Source organism: Scyliorhinus torazame, chromosome 1, assembly GCF_047496885.1.
Source record: "Scyliorhinus torazame isolate Kashiwa2021f chromosome 1, sScyTor2.1, whole genome shotgun sequence".
NCBI lineage: Eukaryota > Metazoa > Chordata > Chondrichthyes > Carcharhiniformes > Scyliorhinidae > Scyliorhinus > Scyliorhinus torazame.
In genome coordinates this window covers 130177609-130196435 of record NC_092707.1, presented here as the reverse complement: position 1 = coordinate 130196435, position 18827 = coordinate 130177609, and the positions used below count along the sequence as shown (strand labels likewise).

Below are 18827 nucleotides of genomic sequence, written 5' to 3'. Positions count from 1 at the left end.
GATCCTTTAAAACAGAATTGAGGAGGAATTTCTCCTGTCAGAGGGTGGTGAATCTGTGGAACACTTCACCGCAGAAGGCTGTGGAGGCCAAATCACTGAGTGTCTTTAAGACAGAGATAGATAGGCTCTTGATTAATAAGGGGATCAGCGGTTATGGGGAGAAGGCAGGAGAATGGGGATGAGAAAAATATCAGCCATGATTGAATGGCGGAGCAAACCCGATGGGCCGAGTGGCCTAATTCTGCTCCTATGTCTTAAGGTCTTATGGTACAGAGTTGTGGACAGAAATAGGTCATGGACTAAGCATGACTGTTCTTTTAAAGGATCAGCACAGGCACGACGGCCTCTTTCTCCAATGATTCCAGCTACGATTCCCATCTTGAGCTGGGACTAAACCCATTTCTTTTAATTACTGGTAAAAGTGTCAAATTAACATTTGAGGCTTAGGAGTGTAGTTTTATTACTTAATAAACACTTACCGACCATTAATAGTGCTGGTGACAGACACTGCACTGCCATCTTGTGCTACAACAGATAGATGGGATGTTCCATCCTGCCCAGGTAAAAAGCATTTCATCCCATAATAATCAATCTTTTCATTGGTGTGACTGTCACTGATCTTTTCTCTAATATCATTTGCTTTTGAGATCATCTCGTTGACCTGTTTAACAGTTAAAGCAAAGAGGAATTGGAACAAATGAACTCAATTGGCACCCCTTCGTGGCCAGCATTCACACACAAATGTCTTGATAAAAAATATTTTTGGAGCATACATCATATCACCTATCAAAATGTCCAAAGCATGTTAAAAATCATTAATTTCATTACGAGCTTTTGACTCTGCAAAGTTCCCTCACTAAACAGCAATTAAACTGTCACTGACTCAACACTTGTCATTTACAGTACAGGATGTTCCTTGGTGATGTCTACAGATATGCGGTCAATTTATACATTTTTATTTTTAAAAATTATTTTATAGGATCTGGGTGGTTGTGGCAAGATCAGCATTTGTTGCCCATCCCTAGTTAACCTTAAGCTGAGTGGCTTGCTAGGCCATTTCTGAGGGCAGGTGAGAGCCAACCACATTGGCGTGGACTTGAATTCACTCACCCAGAAGGAGAAGGAATGGCAAATTTTCTTTTCTAAAGTGAACCAGATGGCTTTCAATTTCAGATAAATTCCACTAGCTCCAATGGTGGGAGTTGAACTCATGTACACACAGCACTAGCCTGCTTCTCTGGATTGCTTGTCGAGTGACATCATCGCAATGCCACCATCACCCCGAATGTAATTCTAAGTCTATGTATATATCCTGGCAACATCCAGCGTTAACCTTTTGCCAACCTCTTCTACCGAATCATTACCTTTATCCAACATTCATATCATTGTTACCTTCAGCCTCTATTATTTCATGGTCTTTTGACCATCCTCCCATCCTCTGAACTTAAATTTATCCAACATCCCATTCCCTGTATCCAATCCTGAATCAAGATCCAGTCGCCAATCTCCACCTTCCTTCCTGAGTTATAAGGCTCCTGGTTCCCCAGTCACTCAAATTTCCTTTGAGGATATATTCCCATCCGATCTCTATAACCGTCTTCAGTCCTACAACCACATAATTCTCTTTTCTTCTTATCTCTTCCCTCCACATACATTGGTGGTCATTCCTTCAGCTTCCCCAGCCCACACTGTATTTCCTGTCCTAAACTCCGACACATTTCATCTCCCTCTCCTCATTCATAACATTCCATTCAATCCATCTCTTTAGTCTTATGTGGCTCCTGATTTAGTTTACAATTACACCTCTTTGAAGCCCTTTGCAGCATGTTTGTATATGATAAAAGGTCCAATATAAAAAGGCAAGTTGTTGCCTTGATGTTATTTTATAATCAACTTGCCCTGCCACTTATGTAAGCAGCACCACAGGAGATCCACCAACATATTTACCTCAATGAGATGGGAAATGTATTCACAAAATAGAACCTGAAGAGTAGTTCTAATATTGGAGATTGCCAGCTAGCCTGCTTGGACTGTCTAAGAGTAGGAATACATTTCAAACCCTATCCTGATGGGACATACAGGCTCTTATCCTTTTAGGAAGGATGTCAAGGTCTTAAAGTGGCTGTAGGGAAGTTTTATTAGAACGATACCCAGGTTGAAAGGTTTGATTTCTGTAAAGAAGATAAAGGCTGTTGTGATATCACTTTAAGGGATTGTGCAAATGAGCAAGTAGCCAGGATGTAGAACAGCATTTGACCAGCAGCTAGCATGAAATGTGTGTTTAAGAGTTGCAGCCATGCTATCCTCATGAGTGGTTGCTGAATTTCTCAGGTAAATCTGTTTGCTGATCCACCCTGTAATGCGCCTTTAAATGAACTTACCAGTCCTGGTGTGAGAGTTTGTGTAAAGCAGACATAGAAACACGATTATGATGGCAGCGGTGTGAATTTAAAGACGATAGAGCAAACCACAGGCAAGATTTGGTACATTGTATTTGTATATATGTTGAAACCCCAGGAGACAGAGCCCCTCTATGGGGGTGCTTTGCAGAACAACGAGTACTTGGTTTGTGGGATTAGGGCTTAATGGGAGCAATAAATTGGTCCAGAGCAGTGCCTTGCAGATGATTTTGAATTGGGCTGCAAGGTTATTGTGACATCTGTTATGGGCCAGGGTTTAGAGGACCCCAAGGTGTACCATGGAGTTCACCTGACCCACAACTTTTACTAGATTGTGGTATGGGGAGCACACGGCCCACTCTACAGGTGTGGTACAGCAGAAATGGAAACATATTTTTTAAAAGCAAAACAATGTTTATTCTATGAACTCAAGTTAACATTTTTAAAACATACAGTGAACAACTTAGCAACCATTAATTCAAATACAACCCCCAAAGACTACAACACTAAGTAATCCTTTAAGCTTTCCTTTTAACATCCATACGACTTAAAAACCACCTTTTAACAGAAGCACATTAGGTTTACATTCACTACTGAGAACATTTATATTTCTGAATTCACCAAATGATCAAGAGATAGTCTTTTGATGGCAGAGAGAACAGCAGTCCACCTGCTTGGTCTGGCTTCAGCTCCAACACTGAAAACGAAACCAAAACACACCCTGCAGCCTGCTCAAAAATCAAAAGTAAAAAGCTGACAGACAGCCCAGCTCCACCCACTCTCTGACATCACTGCAGTAATAAACACCCATTTCTTAAAGGTACTCTCACTACAGATACGTATATACACACCCATTTATAAACACCCATTTCTTAAAGATACTCTCACATGACACATCCTCAGGTGTCATTCCCACATTATGAGAAAGGTATGTGTAACTGGAATAAACCTGAACTGCAGCCACAAAACATGAGGGAAGGGAATAAAACAAAACACAGCAACTGCATTGGTGAATCAATCCATAGAGAGGTTACAAATCCCCTACACATTTGGAAAATATCACCAAATCCCCCAAAGTGAATTGAAGACCACAGGTGTCCGATCCAAATTTAGGCTTTTCAAGCAAAGGATGGAACTATGCATTTTAGATTTATCTTTCACAGAACCAGACAAGCAAGCAGTGAAAATAAAGACAGCCATTGGATCTTTACATAACATTGGTGCAAAAAGGCATTGGGCTTGGCTACCTTGGAAATCTGGCTCTGGAGATGTGACCAGAGATTACAGCAAGAAACAACCGAACAAAAATACATTTAGCACACTAGCAGCACCAGCAGGGAGTGTGCCACAGATCCACACAAGTGCAAGCACATGCACAAGGTTAACAGCCAGACAGACCAGGGTCTTTAACTGGAAAATGAACTAGCTTTCCAAATTGTTAATGTGATACAATGTGTGGATTAAGTCAAGCAGTTTGAGGCTTTCACTACCATCAAGATCACATGCCTGAAGAAATGCAGTAAACACATGCTCACAGCTAAAGTCGACACAGGAGTGAGCACGAGTATCGTACTGGTCGGAATCCTAAAATTTATGTACCTGGATCATTGGAAGTCAATGATACAATAGGTTGTACGACGGATCACCTATTCATTACATAATTATATCGACATTGAAATGCAACCACAGCACATCTGCATGAAAATCACAAGTATTTTTATTAGCAAAAGCAGGACTACCAGCGCATAGGAAACTGAGCATTGCAACCATACACAAGATCACCAAAATACCAATTCCAGCAGAAGAGGCCAAGAATAATCACACTTCATCAGTTCATGACCTACAGCAGATATACCCAGACAGACTCCCAGACAGGAAACCTCAGAGGTGGTGACATCAACTGGTGTAGTTGTAAAAAAAGATAGCACAATCCAGATAGGCTTGGATCCAAGACGTCTTAACTCTTGACCTAAAGTGATGCTCACACAAAATTCCAACATTAGAGGAATCGAATCCCAAATTCACAGGAGCCAAGTTTTACTCCAAACGTTGGAAGTCAAACAAGAATATTAGTCAGTTAATTTGACAGAAGTATTTCAAGAGATCAGCATGTTTGGGATACCATCTGGAAGGTACTGCTTCTTGCGATCACATTTTGATTCATCCACCAGGATCTGCTCCAGCAGCAAATGGAAAGAATTACAGAAAATATTTCTGGATCTATATGCATTACTGATGATATTGCAAAACCAAAGATGAGCATAATAACACAATTATATGGATGCTGGAGAACTAAAATGAAAACAGAAAATGCTGTAAAAACTCAGCAGATCTGACAGCATCTGTGGAGAGAGAAAAACTGAGTTAACATTTAGAGTCCAATCTGACCCTAGAGGAGCTGCCAGATCTGCTCAGTTTCACCATCACTTCCTGTTTTTATATCAAAGAAGAGAATGATCATAATCTAGACTCATGATGGCAGCAGCTCATCTTGAAGATTTGTCTTCAACAGCAACAAATGCCAGGTGAATATAGGTCATATTAGCTTTTCGGCTATGTTCATTTGCATTATGTGATCCGTTCTGATCCAGGAAAACTTGAAGATGTGTGACACATGCCTACACCCCAGAACAAAGAGGACTTGCAGAGATACCTTAGATTTTTAAACTACTTAGTGACATACACACCCAACTTTGCCGATAAAGCACTGTCACTAAGAGGGTATTCCATACATATGGCAGGAGGTCCACCAACGCGTATTTGAGTCACTTAAATAGGCATCGTCAGAAGAGATGTGTTTGGAAATACTTCAACCCAAGTAAAGAGACAGTCTTAGAGATTGTCACATCTCAGAAAGGGTTAGGAGCGTGCATTATGCAAGATGTCAAACCGATCGATTGCACTTGGCTCCAAAGGTCAGTGGGACAAGTCACTCAGACAGCAACGACTTCTGCTAAAAGTACAGGGATACCATTTTGAATACTGGTACAGACTGGGTCGCAAAATGGTTTCTTCTGACACAATGAGCACTTTGCAAAATCCAAAAAAGACTGTGAATATTTTGCTGGACCTGAAAGTGAATGACAGAGACATCAAAGTAGAAAACTTAACGTCAATCTGATGAGTTTTGGTTGACATAAACTCAACCAACTTCAAGAATAAACAATAAATGATCCATGACTAAAGGCATGGCGGAGAGTCATTGTCAAAAGATCAGCCTGATATGATACAAGACGTGCCGACACCCTCAGATATTTCTGGCCACACAGAACTAGATTTTTCAAGAGGCATGGTCTTCAAGGGAAATCAGGTGCTTGTACCTAAAGCTCTTCACCAGCACCTACTGCCACAGTTACACCAGGAGCAAATGGACATAGAGGTGCTTGGCAAGGTACACTGTGTATTGGTCTGAGATCAACAATGGTCGAGAAGATAGTGAGGATGTGCAAAACATGCCAGAGTCACCAACCACATCAATACAAAGAACCTCGACACCATCATGAGATTCCATTGTACACTTAGTCATCGCAATGTATAGCAAATAAATCTGTTGTGATTTTAGACTTTCTCCTCGTCATTGACTACCTCTTTAATCATCAGATAACTGAAGGATTCTCAAATGCATCCATGGCAGTCACCAAGAGTGCAATATTCAGTTTGTTCGGTATACATGAAGAGATCATGGGCTGGATTCTCCGCCCCGCTGCGTCACAATTCCGTTTCACCCCGCCCGCGGGATGCTCCGTTACGCCGGCTGGTCAATGGGGTTTCCCATTGTGGCGCTGTCCCACGCCATCGAGAAACCTCCGGCTGCCGGCAAAACGGAGCATCCCCCCGGCGGAGAATCCAGCCCCATATCAGATAACGTGCCATAGTATACTGGCAGACCTTTTAGGGAAGTGTGTGCTGAATGGGCCATAAACCATGTGACAGCCTTGCACACTATCCCAGATCTAACGGTCTTGCTGAGCGAATGGTTTGCACTACCGGCATGAATCATGAAGTACAGGGAAACAAAACAAGACCTCCATATTGCCCTGTTCCATCTGAGAACAAGAGATTTAGATATGGGCTTACCCTCACCAGTAGAAATCATGTTTGGAAGACAGGGTAGAACAACCAAGCCAAGCCATCACCTGTCCCAGTTATGAGAGATACAGGAAAAACTTTAAAAAAACAAGGGAGAATGGTGACAGCACCCGATCGACATGCAAGTATGGAACTGCACAGTCTGCGGGTGGGACTAAAGGTTTGGGTTGTATATATAACACAGGGAACCTGACCACTTGCAGAAGTATCCACAGTTTGTAGCGGTGGCACAGTGGTTAGTATTGCTGCCTCACAGCACCAGGGATCCGGGTTTGATTCTGGCCTTGGTTGACTGCCTGTGTGGAGTTTGCACATTCTCCCCGTGTCTGTGTGGGTTTCCTGTGGGTGCTCCATGCTAAATTGCCCCTAAGCACCCAAAGATGTGCAGGTTAGGTTACAGGGTTATGGGGATAGGGTGGGCGAGTGGGCCTAGGTAGTGTGGTGTTTCAGAGGGTCAGTGCAGACTCAATGTGCTGAGTGGCCTCCTTCTGCACTATAGGAATTCTATGGATTCTATGGGCCTAGTTCCTATGAGGCCATAAAACTAAATTGAGCAATGTTAAAGAGAAAATAAGACCAGATAAGGGAATTGAACAACTGTACAACACCTAGCATTTGAACTGCAACCCACACATATCTGGGGATGAGCTGGGAAGTGAAACTGTGAGAAACCATCATAACAACTATCAATATTCTGATGGGTGTCAACACATATAGAAGTCAAGAACATCTAAGTGATAAGTCTAGATCTCATAGTCATACCATCACAAGACCTGGGGCAATTAGTAAGCTACCCATACATTATACAGACTCAAACTCAAACAGAGATCTACTTTTTGTGCGAATAGTTTTCACAACTACCCTACTGTGTGTATATCTTTAATCTTAATGGATGCAATGTTACCTTGGGGGGAAAAAAGGATGTTGTGATATCACTTTAAAGGAATGTGCAAATAAGGAAGCAGCCAGGATGTAGAGCAGCATGTTGCCAGCAGTGGCGTAGGAATTGCAGCTGCGCTGTGCCTATGAGTAATGGTTGCTAAATCTCTTACGTATATCTGTCTGTTGAGCTATGTGTAAAGTGCCTTCAAATAAACAAAATCTCCCTATAGTTTACTGGGCCTGATGTGAGATTGAGGAGTTTGTGTAAAGCAGATATATAACACAACAAAGGGAGATTTGACAGTGGTATTTCAAATTATTTCAAATCAGGGCAGCATGGTAGCATTGTGGTTAGCACAATTGCTTCACAGCTTCAGGGTCCCAGGTTCGATTCCCGGCTTGGGTCACTGTCTGTGCGGAGTCTGCACATTCTCCCCGTGTGTGCGTGGGTTTCCTCCGGTTTCTTCCCACAGTCCAAAGATGTGCAGGTTAGGTGGATTGGCCATGATAAATTGCCCTTAGTGTCCAAAATTGCCTTCAGTGTTAGATGGGGTTACTGGGTTATGGGGATAGGGTGGAGGTGTGGACCTTGGGTAGGGTGCTCTTCCAAGAGCCGGTGCAGACTCGATGGGCCGAATGGCCTCCTTCTGCACTGCAAATTCTATGTTCTATCATGAATGATTTTGATAGAGTAAATAAGGAGAAATTGTTTCCAATCAATGGAATTGCTAAACAGGAGTCGCAGATTTAAGGTAAAAAAATGGGATGAGGTCCTAAAAGCAGAATATAGGGAGTTAGGAAGAAAGTTGAGAAGTCAGACCTCAAAAGGTAGTGATCTCAGAATTATTACCAGTGCCACGTGCTAATCAGAGTAGAAATAGCAGGATATATCGAATGAATACGTGGCTGAAGAGATAGTGCGAGTGGAGAGTTTCAGATTCCTGAGGCATTAGGACCAATTCTGGGGCAGGTGGGACCAGTACAAACTGGGTGGGTTACACCTGGGCAGGACCGGGACTGATGTCCTGGGTGAGTATTTGCTGGAGTGACTGAGGAGGGTGTAAACTAAAATGGCAAGGGGATGGGAACCTATGCAAGGAGTCAGAGGAGGGGGAAATTGAGGACAAAAACAAAAGACAAAAAGGGGAATCAGAAAAATGATAAGGCAGAGAAATTAAGGGCCAGATTCAAACAGGGCCAGAGTGAAAAATGGTGGGAATGGGACAAGTAATTTTAAAAAGACAAGCCTAAAGGCTTTGTGCCTTAATGCTCAGGGCATTCGCAATAAAGCAGATGAGCTAATTGCACAAATAGATTTACGGGCAGCACGGTAGCATTGTGGATAGCACAAATGCTTCACAGCTCTAAGGTCCCAGGTTCGATTCCGGCTTGGGTCACTGTCTGTGCGGAGTCTGCACATCCTCCCCGTGTGTGCGTGGGTTTCCTCCGGGTGCTCCGGTTTCCTCCCACAGTCCAAAGATGTGCGGGTTAGGTGGATTGGCCATGCTACATTGCCCATAGTGTCCAAAAATTGCCCTTAGTGTAGGGTGGGGTTACTGGGTTATGGGGATGGGGTGGAGGTGTGGTCCTTGGGTGGGGTGCTCTTTCCAAGAGCCGGTGCAGACTCGATGGGCCGAATGGCCTCCTTCTGCACTGTAAATTCTATGATGAGATGTAAACAGATAAGATATAATCGGGATTATAGAAACATGGCTGCAGGGTGGCGAGGATTGGGAACTGAGTATCCCGGGGTATTCAGTATTTAGGAAGGCGGGGTGTTGCATTGCTGGTTAAAGTGGAAATTAAGACAATAGTGAGGGAGGATATTAGATCCGACAATGTGGAAGTTCTATGGATAGTGCTGAGAAATACCAAGGGGCAAAAAATGTCAGTAGGGGTTGTATACAGATCCCAGATCTGTAGTGCTGATGTTGGGAATGGCATTAAACAGGAAATTAGAGAAGCATGCAATAAAGGAACATCTGTAATTACGGGTCATTTTAATCTTCATATAGATTAATCAAATCAAATTCATCACAATACTGTAGAGGAGGAATTTCTGGACTGAATACGGGATGGTTTTCTGGACTAATATGTTGAGGAACCAACTAGAGAACAGGCCATCATAGACTGGGTACGGTGTAATGAAAAAGGAATCTTGACAATCTAGTTGTGAGAAACCTCTTGCGGATGAGCGACCTCATGAAAGAATTTTTCATCAGATGGAGAATGACGTAATTGATTCTGAGACTAGGGTCCTGAATCTCAATAAAAGAAACTACGATGATATCAGGCGCAAGCTGGTTATGATCGATTGGGAAATGTTACTGAAACAAATTACAGTGGATAGGCAATGGTAAACATTCAAGGAGCACATGGGATAACCACAACAACTGTTTACTCCTGTCTGGCGCAAAAGTAAAACGGGAAAAGTGGCCAAACCTTTGATTACAAGGGAAATTAGAGATAATATTAGATCCGAGGAAGAAAAACATACAAATTGGCCAAAAGGAACAACAGTCCTGAGGATTGGGAACAGTTTAGAATTCAGCAAAGGAGAAAGGGGTTGACTAAGACGGGGAAAATAGAGCATGAGAGTAAGCTTGCAGAGAACATAAAACTGACTGTAGAAGTTTCTATAGGTATGTAAAGAGAACAAGATTGTTGAAGACACTTACAGTAGGTCAGACCTTAAAGTCAGAAACAAGGGAAATTATAATGGGGTACAAAGAAATGGCTGACCAACTAAATACATACTTTGGATCTGTCTTCACAAAGGAGAAGACAAATAAGATATCAGAAATATTGGGGAACTCAGGGTTTTGTGAGGTGGAGGAACTGAAGGAGATCAGTATTAGTAGAGAAATGGTGTTGGGAACACTGATGGGATTGAAGGCTGATAAATCCTCAGGCCTGATAATCTACATCGCAGAGTACTTAAGGCAGTGGCCTGAGAAATAGTGGATGCATAGGTGGTCATCTTCCAAACAGTTCATATAGATTGGAGGGTGGCCAATGTAACCCCACTATTTAAAAAGGAGGGTGGAGACCAAACAAGGAATTATAGACCAGTCAGCCTAACGTCGGTAATGTGGAAACGTCTAGGATCCATTGTCAAAGATTTTATAGCGAAGCACTTGGAAAACAGTGGCAGGATCGGACAGAGTCAGCATGGATTTATGAATGCTTGACAAATCTGGAATTCTTCAAGAATGTAACTAGGAGACTTGACCACTGGAGCCAGTAGGTGTGGTTTATTTGGACTTTGGCTTTCAACGAAGTCCCACTGAGTGATTAATGTGTAAAATTAATGCACATGGGATTAGGGGTAATGTATTGAGATGGATAGTCAACTGATTGGCAGGCAGGAAACAAAGAGTTGGAATAAACGGGTCTTTTTCCAAATTGTAGACAGTGGCTAGTGGGTACCACAGAGATCGATGCTAGGACCCCAGCTGTTCATAATATATATTAATGTCTTAGATGAGGGAACTTAAATTTAATGACAAATATTCTGTGCATGGAAGACGATATTCTCCTGTCGGAGATGAACTGCAACTAATTTGTGCTCGTGCTGTGAGTGGAAATCTGGAAGCGATTCACATCTCTTGCCTGCAAATTTATGCATGGTGGGGATTGGAAGGGAGCCCCACAAATCCCCATTTGGACCGCCCAATAGCGAGGTCTGGTGACTGGGCCTTCCCCCGCAATTTAATTCTGTCCCCCTGGATTTTCAGGGATATCCCCCACCCACAGTACGAGGGTGACCGACCCCCACCAGAAACCCCCGTGAGAGAAATCCCACCAAAGACCCCCCAATTACAGAGATCCACAGCAGAGACCCTTCCATAAGAAAGCCTTTCCGGAGAACCCCTGAGAGAGATTACCAACAGAGACCCCTGCAATTACAGAGACCCCCCCCCCCACAAGAGAGACACGTGCGTGAAAGCCTCCCATAAATATCTAGCTATGATTGACAGCGTCTGGACCACGTCAAAGGCAGTTAAGTGCTCTCACTTCCTCTTTTTCTCTGCTGAAAACACTTAACTGTCTTTGGCGTGGTCCAAAAGCTGTCAATTATAGCTAGATGTTTATAAACATTGGGTTAGTTTCACAGCTGACTACTTAAAAGACGCTCAAGCATGTAGGAAGCTGAATTAAACAATACAGACAGTTGGAGTGTGTGGAAGCCTAGTTAAAGCAATTCCACATAGATATGAATGAAAGGCTTCGCATCAAAGATCGAGGGAGTTTAAACCCAACTGACTGGTTTTCTCTTTCCAGGAATTGACAGTTGCTGCTTCCTCTCCCTGTGTTGCACAGGATTCTTAAAGCAGTGGGTTTTTTCACTTCCTATCTGGACTGCTCTCTAGCTTACAAACAGGGGCCCCTCTTATGAGGGGTTTCCAGGAAGGGGTCTCTCTCATGGGACAGGTCTCTAGTGGGGGTCTGTCCATGGGAACGTTTCTGGTGGGGGTCTCTGTAATTGGGGGGGGGGGGGTGGTCACTGGTGGCAGTGTCTGTAATTGGGGTATCTGGCGGGAATCTCTCACATGGGGGATTTCGAGTGGGGGTCTCTTAAATTAAGAGGTCTCTGATGGGAATCTCTCTTATCGGGGTCTCTGTATTTGGGGGGGTCTCTGGTGTGGGGGGGAGGTTTGCATTGTGGTGGGAAGGTGGCCCTTCGATGGACTTTTGGAGCAACTCCCTTAAAGAGTTAACCCCTAGGCCCATTGCAAGATCCACCATGTCAGCAGCACGTTTGTCAGACGTGAACCAATTCTCACCCAGGTGATTCCTGACCCAGAGGACTGGAGAATCACGCGAGCCCGGAGAATATGGTGCTCAGCCTATTAATAGGATGCAAATGGGCCAAATTTATCCAGGTACAGCCTGCCGCAGGAATGGGCCAAATTGACCCAGGTATATCCTGCCGCTGGAGTGGGGCACGACCCGCGCTGTTGCGCCGATCCCATTTTTTGGCCGATTCTGGATTCTCTGACTCATCGGGAACTCCGCTATCGGGGCCGGGAGGCGGAGAGCCCAGCCCAATATCTCCAAATTTGCAGATGTCGCAAAGCTTAGTGGGAGGGTGAGCTGTGAGGATGATGCAGATATCCTTCAGTATGATTTGTGTGTGGGCTAATGAATGGTAGATGCATTATAATTTGGATAAATATGTCATTATCCACTTTGGTAACAAAAATGGGGAGGCTGATTTTTACCTGAATGACCATAAATTAAGAGAGAGAAATGTGCAACAAGACCTGTGTGTACTCATACACCAGTCGCTGAAGGTGAGCAGGCAGTGCAGAGGTCAAATGGTATGTTGACCTTCAAGGCAAGGATTCGAGTGCAGGAGCAGGGACTTGCTGCAGTTACACAGGGCCTTGGTGAGGTTACACCTGGAATATTGTGTTCAGTTTTCGTCTGCTTATCTGACGACAGATGTTCATGCTCTAGAGGGAGTGCAGCGAAGGTTTACTAGACTGATTCCTGGGATGTCAGGACTGATGTATGAGGAGAGATTGAGTTGGTTAGGATTGTATTTGCTGGAGTTCAAAAGAATGAGGTAGGATCTCATAGAAACCTATAAAATTCTAACAGGAATAGATAGGGTAGATGCAAGAAGGTTGTTCCCGATGGTGGGGGTGTCCAGAATCAGGTGGGCGAAATTCTCCGACCCCCCCGCCGGGTCGGAGAATCGCCGGGGGCTGGCGTGAATCCCGCCCCCGCCGGTTGCCGAAGTCTCCGGCACCGGAAATTCGGCGGGGGCGGGAATCGCGCCGCGCCGGTTGGCGGGCCCCCCCGCTCGATTCTCTGGCCCGGATGGGCCGAAGTCCCACCGCTAAAATGCCTGTCGCGCTGGCGTAAATTAAATTACCTACCTTACCGGCGGGACAAGGCGGCGCGGGCGGGCTCCGGGGTCCTGGGGGGGGGGCGTGGGGCGATCTGGCCCCGGGGGGTGCCCCCACGGTGGCCTGGCCTGCGATCAGGGCCCACCGATCCGCGGGCGGGCCTGTGCCGTGGGGGCACTCTTTCCCTTCCGCCTCCGCCACGGTCTCCACCATGGCGGAGCCGGAAGAGACTCCCTCCACTGCGCATGCGTGGGAAGCTGTCAGCGGCCGCTGACGCTCCTGCGCATGCGCCGCCCGGAGATGTAATTTCCGCGCCAGCTGGCGGGGCACCAAAGGCCTTTTCCGCCAGCTGGCGGGGCGGAAATTCCTCCGGCGCCGGCCTAGCCCCTCAATGTTGGGGCTCGGCCCCCAAAGATGCGGAGCATTCTGCACCTTTGGGGCGGCGCGATGCCCGTCTGATTTGCGCCGTTTTGGGCGCCAGTCGGCGGACATCGCGCCGTTTCCGGAAACGGCGCGATGTCCGCATTTCGTCCCAGAGGTCACAACCTGAGGCTATGGGGGAGACCAGTTAGGACAGATTTTTTCAGAAAGTGGTGAGCCTGTGGAATTTGCTATCACAGAAAATAGTTGAAGTCAAAACATTGTGGGCGGGATTCTCCGTCAGCTGACACCAAAATCGGGAAAGGCGATTGCGCAGAGAATCGGTTTTGACTCCAAAATCGTGGCTGGGTTCATGCCAAAGTTCAATTCTCTGGTGCCTCGACAGCGGCGTCATTGTGTTCCACTCCGCACGGACAGTGAATGCCATTTGCATATCATTAGCGGGCCTGACCCAATCCTCTCCGGGGCCTCTGCGATTCCCCACCTTCACTGGGGGGGGGGAATTCCCAACGGCGAGGTTCACTTGTGCTTTCAAAAGTCATGAAACGGGTGCCTTGGCAGCTGAGGGAGAAAGAGGGTATGGAAAGTGTCCAACATCACCATAGTGTGCTGGCAGTTGTGCCGCTGGCCAGGGGGCTTCTGCCAGGGCCGGGGGAGTAGCGGGGCGTGGCCAGTGCAGAAGGAGGCCATTCGGCCCATCGAGTCTGCACCGGCTCTTGGAAAGAGCACCCTACCCAAGGTCAACACCTCCACCCTATCCCCATAACCCAGTAACCCCACCCAACACTAAGGGCAATTTTGGACACTTAAGGGCAATTTATCATGGCCAATCCACCTAACCTGCACATCTTTGGACTGTGGGAGGAAACCGGAGCACCCGGAGGAAACCCACGCACACACGGGGAGGATGTGCAGGCTCCGCACAGACAGTGAGCCAAGCCGGAATCGAACCTGGGACCCTGGAGCTGTGAAGCAATTGTGCTATCCACGATGCTACCGTGCTGCCCTAACCGGTGCCATCTTGTTGGCTGGGATGGTGTGTGTGGGGAGTGAAATGTGTATGTACTACTGCGACTTGTCAGCCTCCCAGGTGTCAATCACGGACAAGGCGAATCAGACACCATTTCTCCTTGGAATTGGCTGTATTCCACATGGCGCTGATGCTAGCCCCTCAATGGTCGCTGACTCGGTCCAGGTGCGGCGCCAGTTTTGCTGTTGTAGAACTCGACGAATCCTTCCCCCGGCATCAATTCCCTCAGGAATGGAGAATCCCGCCATGTATGTTTTCAAGAAGGAGTTAGATATGGGGCGGGATTCTCCGACCCCCCACCGGGTCGGAGAATCGCCGGGGGCTGGTGTGAATCCTGCCCCCTCCGGTTGCCGAATTCTCCGGCACCGGATAGTTGGCGGGGGTGGGAATCGCGCCGCGCCGGTTGGCGACCCCCCCCCAGCGATTCTCCGGCCTGCGATGGGCCGAAGTCCCGCTGCTGGATTGCCTGTCCCGCCGGCGAGAATCAAACCACCTCTCTTACCAGCAGGACAAGGCGGCGCGGGCGGGCTCCGGGGTCCTGGGGGGGGCACGGGGTGATCTGGCCCCGGGGGGGTGCCCCCACGGTAGCCTGGCCCGCGATCGGGGCCCACCGATCCGCGGACGGGCCTGTGCTGTGGGGGCACTCTTTTCCTTCCGCCTTCACCATGGTCTCCACTATGGCGGAAGAGACCCGCTCCACATGCGCATGCGCGGGGATGCCGCGAGCGGCCGCTGATGCTTCCGCACATGCGCCGAACGGCAAAGTCATTTCCGCGCCAGCTGGCGGGGCACCAAAGGTCTTTCCCGCCAGCTGATGGTGCGGAAATCAGCGGCGCGGGCCTAGCCCCGCAAGGTGAGGGCTCGGTCCCTCAAGATGCGGAGAATTCTGCACCTTTGGCGGCGCGATGCCGGACTGATTCGCGCCGGTCGCCGGACATCGCGCCGATTGCGGAGAATCCCGCCCATGGTTCTTGGGTCAAAGTGGATCTAACCATCGGCCAAGGAAAACCCCAAGGCCTTTTGCACATACGTGAGAAATATGAGAATGACGAGAGCGAGGGTAGGTCCGATCAAGGACAGTAGCGGGAGATTGTGTATTGAGTCTGAAGAGATAGGAGAGGTCTTGAACGAGTACTTTTCTTCTGTATTTACAAATGAGAGGGGCGATATTGTTGGAGAGGACAGTGTGAAACAGATTGGTAAGCTCGAGGAAATACTTGTTAGGAAGGAAGATGTGTTGGGCATTTTGAAAAACTTGAGGATAGACAAGTCCCCCGGGCCTGACGGGATATATCCAAGGATTCTATGGGAAGCAAGAGATGAAATTGCAGAGCCGTTGGCAATGATCTTTTCGTCCTCACTGTCAACAGGGGTGGTACCAGGGGATTGGAGAGTGGCGAATGTCGTGCCCCTCTTCAAAAAAGGGACTAGGGATAACCCTGGGAATTACAGGCCAGTTAGTCTTACTTCAGTGGTAGGCAAAGTAATGGAAAGGGTACTGAAGGATAGGATTTCTGAGCATCTGGAAAGACACTGCTTGATTAGGGATAGTCAGCACGGATTTGTGAGGGGTAGGTCTTGCCTTGCAAATCTTATTGAATTCTTTGAGGAGGTGACCAAGCATGTGGATGAAGGTAAAGCAGTGGATGTAGTGTACATGGATTTTAGTAAGGCATTTGATAAGGTTCCCCATGGTAGGCTTCCGCAGAAAGTAAGGAGGCATGGGATAGTGGGAAATGTGGCCAGTTGGATAACGAACTGGCGAACCGATAGAAGTCAGAGAGTGGTGGTGGATGGCAATTATTCAGCCTGGATCCCAGTTACCAGTGGCGTACCGCAGGGATCAGTTCTGGGTCCTCTGCTGTTTGTGATTTTCATTAATGACTTGGATGAGGGAGTTGAAGGGTGGGTCAGTAAATTTGCAGACGATACGAAGATTGGTGGAGTTGTGGATAGTAAGGAGGGCTGTTGTCAGCTGCAAAGAGACATAGATAGGATGCAGAGCTGGGCTGAGAAGTGGCAGATGGAGTTTAACCCTGAAAAGTGTGAGGTTGTCCATTTTGGAAGGACAAATATAAATGCGGAATACAGGGTTAACGGTAGAATTCTTGGCAATGTGGAGGAGCAGAGAGATCTTGGGGTCTATGTTCATACATCTTTGAAAGTTGCCACTCAAGTGGATAGAGCTGTGAAGAAGGCCTATGGTGTGCTCGCGTTCATTAACAGAGGGATTGAATTTAAGAGCCGTGAGGTGATGATGCAGCTGTACAAAACTTTGGTAAGGCCACATTTGGAGTACTGTGTACAGTTCTGGTCGCCTCATTTTAGGAAGGATGTGGAAGCTTTGGAAAAGGTGCAAAGAAGATTTACCAGGATGTTGCCTGGAATGGAGAGTAGGTCTTACGAGGAAAGGTTGAGGGTGCTAGGCCTTTTTCATTAGAACGGAGAAGGATGAGGGGCGACTTGATAGAGGTTTATAAAATGATCAGGGGAATAGATAGAGTAGACAGCCAGAGGCTTTTTCCCCGGGTGGAACAAACCATTACAAGGGGACATAAATTTAAGGTGAAAGGTGGAAGATATAAGAGGGATATCAGAGGTAGGTTCTTTACCCAGTGAGTAGTGGGGGCATGGAATGCACTGCCTGTGGAAGTAGTTGAGTCGGAAACATTAGGGACCTTCAAGCAGCTATTGGATAGGTACATGGATTACGGTTAAATGATATAGTGTAGATTTATTTGTTCTTAAGGGCAGCACGGTAGCATTGTGGATAGCACAATTGCTTCACAGCTCCAGGGTCCCAGGTTCGATTCCGGCTTGGGTCACTGTCTGTGCGGAGTCTGCACGTCCTCCCCGTGTCTGCGTGGGTTTCCTCCGGGTGCTCCGGTTTCCTCCCACAGTCCAAGGATGTGCCGGTTAGGTGAATTGGCCAATGATAAATTGCCCTTAATGTCCAAAATTGCCCTTGGTGTTGGGTGGAGGTGTTGTGTTTGGGTAGGGTGCTCTTTCCAAGAGCCGGTGCAGACTCAAAGGGCCGAATGGCCTCCTTCTGCACTGTAAATTCAATGATAATCTCTGATTAATCGAGGACAAAGGTTCGGCACAACATCGTGGGCTGAAGGGCCTGTTCTGTGCTGTATTTTCTATGTTCTATGTTGACATTCAATAGCAATACTATTGCTGAATCCTCCTCAATCACCATCCTGGGGGTTACCATTTATCGGAAACTGAACTGGACTAGCCATATTAATACTGTGGTGGGGCGGCACGGTGGCGCAGTGGTCAGCACTGCTACCTCACGGCGCCGAGGACCTGGGTTCGATCCCAGACCCGGGTGGAGTTTGCACATTGTCCGCATGTCAGCGTGGGTCTCACCTCCACACCCCAAAAAGATGTGCAGGGTAGATGAATTGGCCACGCTAAATTGCCCCTCAATTGGGAAAAAAAATAGTTGGGTACTCTAAATTTATTTTTTTAAATTAATGCTGTGGCTACCAGAGCAGGTCAAAGGCTAGGGATCCTACAGCGAGTAACTCACTTCCTGACCCTCCCAAAGCCTGTTCACCATCTACAAGGCACAAGTCAAGAGTGTGATGGAATGCTCTTCACTTTCCTGGATGACTGCAGCTCCAACAACATTCAAGACGCTTGACACCATCCAGGGCAAAGCAGCCCGCTTGATTGCTCCCCCTTCCACAAACATTCAAACCCTCCACCACCGCCGAACAGTGGCAGCCGCGTGTACCATCTACAAGGTGCACTGCAGTAACTCACCAAGGTTCCTTAGGCAACACCTTCTAAGCCCATGACCAGTGCCATCTAAAAGGACAAGGTCAGCAGATACCTGGGAATCCCACCACCTGGAGGTTCCCCTCCAAATCACTCACCACACTGATTTGGAAATATATCACAGCTCCTTCACTGTCTTTGAGGCAACATCCTGGAACTCCCTCCCTAACAGCACTGTGGATGTACCTTCATCTCAAGGACCGGAGCGATTCAAGCAGGCAACTTACCACAGCCTTCTGAAGGGCAACCAGGGAGGGGTAATAAAAGCTGGCCTAACCAGCGATGCCAACATCCCTTAAAATAATTTTTAGAAAAGGATCAAAGGATATGGGGGGAAGGCAGGATCAGGGTATTGAACTTGGTGATCAGCCATGATAACAATGAATGGCGGAGCAGGCT

General features: G+C 47.0%; 1 protein-coding gene across 5 annotated transcripts in view; it reads right to left on the bottom strand.

Moving 5' to 3' along the window:
• The window catches only part of LOC140412411 (glutathione hydrolase 1 proenzyme-like), a 141231-nt gene that overhangs the window by 15658 nt on the left and 106746 nt on the right, over positions 1–18827 (bottom strand). For all 5 annotated transcript variants that reach the window (XM_072500820.1, XM_072500823.1, XM_072500821.1 and 2 more), the window contains one exon: positions 480–661. In XM_072500820.1, coding sequence (XP_072356921.1) covers positions 480–661 — 182 coding nt within the window. The remainder of the gene's footprint in view (positions 1–479; positions 662–18827) is intronic.